The sequence below is a fragment of the Dipodomys ordii genome, unplaced genomic scaffold (assembly GCF_000151885.1).
Source record: "Dipodomys ordii isolate 6190 unplaced genomic scaffold, Dord_2.0 Scaffold148, whole genome shotgun sequence".
In the NCBI taxonomy this organism is placed as follows: Eukaryota; Metazoa; Chordata; class Mammalia; order Rodentia; family Heteromyidae; genus Dipodomys; species Dipodomys ordii.
Genome location: NW_012267364.1, coordinates 2,464,305 through 2,473,595, shown reverse-complemented (window position 1 = coordinate 2,473,595; position 9,291 = coordinate 2,464,305). Strand labels below are relative to the sequence as shown.

General features: G+C 41.3%; 1 protein-coding gene across 1 annotated transcript in view; it reads left to right on the top strand.

Annotated features, from left to right (window-relative positions):
• Positions 1 to 8,759: 8,759 nt before the first annotated feature.
• The window catches only part of Ghitm (growth hormone inducible transmembrane protein), a 16,272-nt gene continuing 15,740 nt past the window's right edge, over positions 8,760 to 9,291 (top strand). The window contains exon 1 of the mRNA XM_013032068.1: positions 8,760 to 8,919. Coding sequence (XP_012887522.1) covers positions 8,760 to 8,919 — 160 coding nt within the window. The remainder of the gene's footprint in view (positions 8,920 to 9,291) is intronic.

Genomic DNA, 9,291 nt, shown 5'->3' with positions numbered 1-9,291 from the left:
AAAAATTATATTAAGTGAAGTAAGCCAGGCCCAAAGAAACATAGGCCCCATGGTTTCCCTTATTTGCAATAACTAGTATAAGTCTGAGTCAAGCAGAAAAGATCAGATAAGTTGATGTTAGGGGAATGAACCCCAAGATAAGTATTCAAATGTTTTTTTTTTCCTTCTTGCAATTGTTTCTAACACATTTATAAGATGATTTCTATGTTTCTTTGTATGTCCCTCCCCCACTGTTTAACTCTTGCTTTCACTGTATTTGATGTTGGTATAATTTGTGGAGGGGATGGGCAAAAACAAATCGTTTAAATAGGGATACAGGTGGACGCATTGCAACAATGAGATGTACAAGTCATTATGTCAAAAAACAAACTTTACAACTTTGGTGAGGGGGAGGATGAGGGGAGGTAGGGGGAGCATGGGAAGGGAAGAGAGGGGAAACAAAGAGGAGGCAACAATGCTTGATAAGAAATGTACTCATTATCTTGCCCATGTAATTGTAACTCCTCTGTACAGTATTTTCACAATATTATATATATCATATAATAAACTATAGAAGACTAAAAAAAGAATAAGGGATGCCATTAAGTAAGCCAGATCCAAAGAAATACAGGTCCCATGATTTCCCTTATTTGTAATAAATAGTATACATGTAGAATAACCTTAATAGATGAGCAGAATAGTTCAATATCTATGTATGTATGACCATATAAGATGATGCTAAGCAAAATAAACTCCAAGACATGGACACAAGAGGTTTTTCTTTGTTGTTGTTTTTAATGTCTTATGTGATTTCTTTTTTGCTTTTGTGTTTTGACCCCTATGGTTTATCTCCTGTTGTCACTGTATTTGATTTTGGTACCCTAGGTATTGTATATATGTTTATCTGAATTAAGGAAGGGAAGGGGTGCAAAAAATTATGAGACAAAGGACAGAGTGGGAACCAATGCAACAGTGATACTCACAAGACAATATGTTGGAAATGATCTGTCCAACCTGTGGGGGGATTAGAGGGGGATGTACGAGAAAAATGAGGAAGAGGATAACAAGTTCAACAAGAAATGTACTCACTATCTTACTTATGTAACTGTAACTCCTATGTACATCACCTTGACAATAAGATTAAATTTTAAATAAAAAAGAATAAGAAATGTCTTGTAATTTTGTGAATGTCTGAATTTCTTTATCTTGCTGAATCACTCAAATTTTCAATAAGAAAAGTGAAGTCATGGTATGTATTTAAACAGAAGGGAGGTAATGGAGAAAATTTATTGAGTAATAATGGAAGACCTGAGAAATCACATAAGGGTGTACAGTAGCACAGATCAGAGGAACGAAATGAAAAGTGGGATCTGCTGAGATCCCAGGTTGTCCAAAAAAGCCCAGAAGAGACCAGAAGAGCAGAGAAGACACAACAACTGTTAGATCCCACTGAAGAGATGGGGAAAGAAGAATCGGGCCCTGGTTTCTCTCTTCTTTTGCATTCCCATAGCTTCAATCTAGCCAGAAGCCAGTAAACAAGTAGCCTAAGAACTGTATTCCTCCAGGCTCCAGGATCCTGGCAGTACCACATTTACATCTTTAAGAGGTCCTCCATGCACTTACCATACATACCTTCATTGCTGTGTTTCAGCTCCTGGTAGAATTGCCAATTTTTGCTTTATCATGATTGGAAGCCTATCCAACACCTAGACCTCCAGCTCTCCATCCTCTATAATGATCTTCTCTTCAACCATAGTCATATATGTAACTATACCATCATCAACAACCAAACTTCCACAAAATCTGAATTTCAAATATTCTCTCTCTTCATTTCACAAAATTACCAACAGTGACAACTTTTGGTGTATGTGTTAGTACTGGGGCTTGAACTCAGGGCCTTGCATTCACAATCTCACTTGTTGTTGTTTTTTTTTTAATTAAAGGCTGGCTTTCTATCACTTGATCTCATCCTTCACTTCCAGCTTTATTCTGGTTAGTTGGTGATAAAAGTCCATCCGCCTCTCCTGTCCAGGCTGGCTTTGAACTTCGATCTTTGATCTCAGCGTGTTGAGAAGCTAGGACTACAGATGTGAGCCACCAGCACTGGGCTAAACACAAATTTCTTACCTGAATGAAATACTATTTTTTTCAAAGCTATTGGCATGTTAAATGTTTGAAAATGACATATAAGGTGATATAAAATGAGTGTTTTCTGCCCATTAGCATTTATGTACAAAAAGGAAAGACAGGCCCAGATGTGAAATACAGAAGATGAAAATGTAACAAGTGTTGTGTCTGCTGTCTGACAAGAACATTTTGAAACATGGCAGGTAAATTTCACCAGGGACTGGTGTAAAGTAATTCACTCAGGGAAAAAATATTATAATCAATCTATATTTATGGAGTAATAAGCTCAGAACCACCTGGTATAAACTAGTATATAAGATGCTATAAGCCAGGTGTTGGTGGCTCACACCTGGGATCCTAACTACTCAGGAGATGAGGATCTGAGGATCGAGGTTCAAAGACAGTCCAGGCAGGAAAGTCCATCTAACTCTTATCTCCAATTAACCACCAAAAAGTTTTAAATGGAGTTGTGGCTCAAGTAGTAGAGCAAGCTTTGAGCAAAGAACTCAGGGACAGTGGCCAGACCCTGAGCACAAGCTCTAGGACCATTACCAAAAAAGAAAATGTTGTAAACTACTAAAATGAAACACTAATCCAATAGCTGGGGCAGGGGGAGTCTAATATTAACTAGCACAGCCAACATAATGTAAAGAGATATCATAAACCACATAGCACATATAATATATGAAGGCCTCTTTGGTCCACCCTAAGAAAGATAATTGAAACTGAAAAAATTCAAAGATAAATAAAACTCATAAAAAACAGTAACAATAATAAAGTAATAATTATTAATAAGATGATCGTCTGTCTACTCTTCTCAGAACTAGCACACACGTTACTTCATTTAACCCACCTAGAAGGCCCGTGAGATATGTATTACCATTTTCATCTTAGAGGAAATGTATTAATCTGCGTGAGCTGCTGTGACAAAATACCAGAGCCTCAATGCCTTAACAAAATGTGATCCTCCATTCTAAAGACTAGGAGTCCAAAATCAAGTGCTAACAGGGTTAGTTACTGGTGTGGGTTCTTCTGTGTCCTCACTTGCTGAGAAATGGATCTCTAGTGTATTCTTCTTTTCTTAAAAGGATATTAGTCCTCTACGCCTATATCACACAACCTTAATTACATCTTTAACGGCCTTGCCTCCAAACAGTCACATTGCCTGGTAGGACCTCCATACAAAGTCGGGGTGGGATGGAAGACACACCATATACTTTGCAACAGATGAAAAACGGGAGACTTGCTCCTCACATTGCACCCGACCCTGGGCCCTTGGGCACCTGACTTCTTTATTTTGGGCAGGGGAGGGGTCCAGTCATGGGGCCTGAACTCTGGGCCTAGGCGCTGTCCCTCAGCTCTTCAGCTCAAGGCTAGTGCTCTACCACTTGAGCCACAACGACACTTCCGGCTTTTTTCTTTTTTGCTTATGTGGTGCTGAGGAATCGAACCCAGGGCCTCAGGTATGCAAGGCAAGCACTCTACCACTGAGCCACCTTCCCAGCTCATGGGCACCTGACTTCTGAGGATCTCACAGGCTTAAAGTTGAATTCAGCCATTGGAAGGTACAAGCAGGTAATCAGAAAGTAAGAAGTTAGGAAATGTATGCCCCAGGTCTCATCCTGTTTATCCATGGCTCTAGTCTGGTAATCCCTCTCCTACATCCATAATCTTTGGCAGGATCCATTAACTACCCTCTTCCCCCACATAAGATGTCTCTCTAGGCCAGTATGGTTACAGCTTCTGGCTGTTGCTAATTCCAGGATACTTTACTGTTCCTTTTTATTTTTTCCTGTTATCCAGCTTACCATTTGTCAGTAGTAACTTCTTTTTTATGACATACAATGTAGAAAGCATTTATTTTCCACACAAGGATTTCATGTATCTTCAAGAACATGCAAAGTAGTACTTCTTATCTTTTATTAGCACATAGGATAAAAATAAAAAGATGTTGATAAGATCATTCACAGAAAAATACATTCCAGCAAGATAGCAAAGCAAGAGTACATGTGTGAAAATACTTCATATTATAAAGTAAGTGCATGCTGGGGGTGCTAGAGCAGATATTAAGGGAGGCTTGCTGAGTATCAGATGTCCACCCTGTTGGCAGGTCAAATAAAAATGTTTCCTAGCTACTCAGGAGGCTGAGATCTGAGGATCAAGGTTGAAAGCCAGCCTGGGCAGGAAAGGCCTTGAAACTCTTTATCTCCAATTAACACCAGAAAACCAGAAGAGGCACTGTAGTTCAAGTAGTAAAGCACTTGCCTTGAGCTGAAGATCTGAGGGACAGCACTCAGGCCCAGAGTTCAAGCCCCATGACCGACCAAAAAAAAAAAAGTTTCCTTATGCTCTTTCTTTCCTTATTTGTTCGGCAAATACTTCACTTGTGCAAAACATCAATGTATATAATGATAAATAAAATACAACACTGCAAATATATTTCATCTTTCAGGACCATTAGAATCCCATCCACAATCTCCTCTCAAGCTTTTCCACAGGACTTAACTATTAATTAATTAATGATCTCCCTATCTAACTCAAGCTGGCCTGAACTCATGATATTCTTGTCACAGCCTCCAAAGTGTTGAGATTATAAGCGTGTACCACTATTCGAAGCTCAAGGAGTAAGTTCTAATCTGAAATTAATATGTCCTGTTGTAGTAGGAAGCTTGGTGGATTTAAATCCATGTTTGTAAATACCCCCAGGAAGCTGGCCGTGTGTCCTCTGGTGTGTCCGGTGTGTCCTCTCTTCCACAGTCACTACTAATTCAATTGCAAGCAGCACCTTCACCTCTTTTGCACATAAGGAGTGTTGCCTGTCCTTCAAAGTCATATAGACGCATGCTTGCTTGAGCAGCACACACACTAACACTGGAACAATGTGCAGATTAACAGTACACACAAAATCATGATCTTCTGGCTTTGGTGTTTTAAAATGGTTGTGTTGGTGATTTTTAGTAGCTTTGGGTGGGTTTATAGTACTCAATTATAGTGAATCCTCTTAAATTACATTCACTTACATCTGGTCAAGACATAAACATAAAGCAGTATCATATCCTAATGGTACTGGCATAAGTCAGTGCTACCTTCGTGTGGAAGTTGTAGTCTGTCATATTTTCATTTAATTTAGCAATTTTAGCAAATTTCTGTGGGGAACAAATTGTCAGTAGTAACTTCTATGGACTGACTCCTCTCCCCCCCTCTCTCTCATTCTCTCTAGGGGGACACTGATAGATACAACTAGAGCTAGGATTTTAATGTAGGCATATCTGATCATATTTTTGGATCTTGTATGTGTGATAATTGGTTTTAATACATCATTTAGTTTAGTCCTACTACTTTCATTAAAAAATGAAAAATGACCAGTTGAGTACAAGCAAAACTGAACTCTATTTCTCTGTAAAGTCAATTCAAATTTGCGTTCGAGGATGGATATTTTATTACCCTCAGGCAAATTCAGGATAATCTGATGATTTGTCAGTTAGATTCAGGATGTATCAACAACAGATACATTAGAGGTCAAAGCCTTCACTCTTCTCCAGGGCCCACTTGACTTAAAAACATACAAATTCAAAAGGAGAGAAAGGAGAGTCCTTTTGAACATTACACCTCTATTTAGGAGATGCTTTACACAGAAGCCAGAATCAGTGATTTCTTTTTCATCTATGGCTTCATTTTCCTGCCATGGTTGATGTGATTTAATTTCTGGGGTTAGCAATTTAATCTCTCACCCAACCCTAGCGATGCCAGCAGGACATCTCCCATGCCAGCACTTCCTACTTACCCACCAGGTAAAAATAAGGAGCTAAAGCAATCATTTTAGACCTAAGCCCCAATTCCAGGGGTTCCATATGTCAGGACTGACCATTCACCCCTTTAGGCCATTAAAGAAATGGTGAGGGACACATTTATTATGTGGCATGGGCAGCCAAGAGAAGGTACCATTTTAGTTCATCATCGGCCATCTTAAAGGTGTAGACATTGGCTATCGGTTTCAATAAACAAAGAAATGAGGAAAAGAGAAAAGTATGCATAATTACAAGAGTCCCAGGCGGTCTGACAGCCCATTGTCTCAGGATTGGTTAGATGGGCCTAGATAAAGTAAGAGTCATTGATATTTGGCAGGTGGCCACAGCACCTGCCAGCGTTCTAAGATGGTTCTAAAGTGACAACAGGAGAGAATGGAAAAGGACATAGATAGTTTTCAGGATGTCTAGCATTTGTTCTGCCTTTGGCTAATTTGTGGACCCAAGTGGGGAGTCAGTGATTTTCAACAAAAGCAAAAGTTCCAGCAATTATTACAAAACCAGTGAGCAGCCTGTTATAAAAAGTTAGGGAAGCCTGGTGCCAATAGCTCACACCTATAATCCTAGCTACTCAGTAGATTGAGAACTGAGGATTGTGGTTCAAAGCCAGCCCAGGCAGGACAGTCCGTGAGACTCATGTCCAATTTACCACCAGAAAATTGGAAGTGGCACTGTGGTTCAAGCAGTAGAGCGCTAGCCTTAAACTGAAGAGTTCAGAGACAGCGCCCAAGCCCAGAGATATTCAGCACCACAGTTCAAGTATTTTTTTAATCTATCCTTGGCTCTAAGATATTAGAGCACTGAACTTAACATTTTAACATTCCATACTGTATTTTACTTATCTACATCCCTGGCATCTGTATCTCTTTCTGTGTCTGTCTCTAAATGAATGATGTAATTATCTGACCAATTTCACTCAGTTCTGAATAGAGGAATTTCTCAGGTTGCCTTTCTCTTATCAGCTGTATGCAGTCAGTCATTAAATCCTGTAAATTCCACCTCAGTTGATGTATCTCTGTCACAAACCTCCTCCCAGACCCTCTACTGTCTAATTTCCAGGCTTCATGACCTTTTGCTTGAACATTACCATAAATTTTAACTGGCTTTCCAGTCAACTGAACCTTCCCCACCCATGCAGCCACAGGAGAACCTATATTTGTAAGTCATGTAACCAGGTCCTTCACCTGTTCAAAATATTTGACATTAGTGGACACAGAAACCCCACCCTAACTTGATGGAGAGAAACAGGGTGTCAGAAATTTTTCCTCCTATAGGAAGCGAATAAATTATTTTTTGTTTATTCATTTATTGGTAGTGAGGATCAAACTCAGGACAATGAACTTGCTAGGCAAGCATTTTGCCAGTGAGCTACATCACAACCCAGAATGAGCCTTTTAATTAATAGGATTTTTCCAAGAATGTTGACTCCTGACTTTTAAGATTTTGTTCATTCAAGTACTGTGTTGTAATCTGTCCTCTGCTGCTAACAAAAGCTGTAGGCACTAAACAGAAGGAGCTAAACAGACAGCTTGCTTGCTAGCTAATCAAATTGGGTAAAGATCCAAACTAAGATTAAATTGCTCATGTGCTATCTGTTCAATATCTTAAGCCACAGATTTCTCTAGAGATTTCATGCTATTTTGAAAGCAAAGAGATAAGAACTCTGTTGTCAAACTGTTTTATTGCCCAAATAAAAAAGCAAATTGTAATCTTTGTCAAGATTTTCCTAGTTGGGAGATGATCACAATTCATAATTGTTTGCAAGATAATAAAGGTTTATTAGCCTTACACATTGTTAATCACGTTATCTTGCCTCTAGGATTTTTCTTCTTCATAACATCTCCATTCTCTGTTCTGTTTTTCCATTTTCTCCCTTCACCTGAAAGTGAATGCCTCAAGAGCAGAGGCTTTGGCCCACCAAAGAAGGGTACTCAATGTTTTAATCATTTGTATACATTACTACCATAGTGATTGCCTCAAAATGAGCCTCCAATAAATATTGAACAGGTAATCCTGAGTGAAATAGACAGGCAAATGAACTTCTATTTCCTATAAGCCAGAGATGTGGGTTGTTGTTGTTGTTGTTGTTTCCTTAACAAATTGTTCTCCATACATCTTAATAGTCCTCAGAAAAACCCTTGTATAAATATGGGGAGTTGCATGTATATGCTCCATTATACAGGTATAGACTGAAGCTTGAAAAAAAGATGTGATGGCAAGGTCACAAAGCAATGAAACATAAATGTAGGGGGAAAAATCCTTGGGACTTGGGGATTTCTCGGGATTTCACCATCTAACCTTGGTTGTCTAACCCAAGTAATAGATTCGTCCCCCTCAGAAATTGCCACAAGAGACAAGATTGCTTATGTCACAACTACAGAAGGTCATTAAAAAAAAAAAAAAAAAAGCAAGGAGAAAGGAACAGGACTACGGATTCATTTTCCACTCCAGCAACTTCTGAATTTTTTTTTGGGGGGGGGAAGGGTAATGCCAGTCCTGAGGCTTGAACTTAGGGCCTGGGTACTGTCCGTGAGCTTTAGTGTTCTAGGCTGGCGCTCTACTATTTGACCCACAGCTCCACTTCTGGGTGGGATGGGGGGGAGGAGGGAGGGTGATACATTGGAAATGAGTCTCACACTTTCCTGCCCGGGCTGGCTTCGAACCGCGATCCTCGCCTCTCAGTCTTCAGACTAGCTAGGATGACAGGCGTGAGACACAAGAGTGCCCGGCCCTCTCCATTTTTAAACTTTTGTATCTGTGCCAAGAGAAACATTAGCCACCACATTAGGGCGCTCCCTCTGCCCGGAGTTAAAATGGCCGACACCGTTTCATGTACCCACACCCAACATGGACGCTCACTGTGACGTTTCCAACAACAATCTATCCTCCAGTGGTCCCGCCCCCCACCAGGTCAAAACCCCGCCCCCTCCCCGGCGTTTCCGCCAGACGCCCGCTCATGATTGGCTGTTTGTACTATTTACCTTTTCTCCGGATGTCGCGTCACGCAGTGAGTCAGAGCGACTGCGCGCGCAGGGACAGTAAGGACCGGGCGGAGGGCCGAGAAGGTGCGGCGTCCGCGGTTTCGCAGGCCCGAAAGGGGAACTGCGTGGTGGAGGTCACCGGGAACTGAGGTACTTCTCCCCTGGGCGGGAAGGAGACCCCCCATGTGCTCAAAGTTGGGGCCGGCGGGGGCCCCTGGGTGCTGCTGGAGAGGGTTGGAGGCGGCGGCGCCCTGGAGTGCGTCCCGGCCGGCGGCCTCCTGGAGGGTAGGGGAGCCGGGGCGCGCCCTGGTCGGGGGCCGCGCGCAATCTTCACAGGAGGGCACAGGTGGGGGCTGGAGGAGGAGGAAGGATTCGGGGCTCGGGTTATGCCCCGGGGC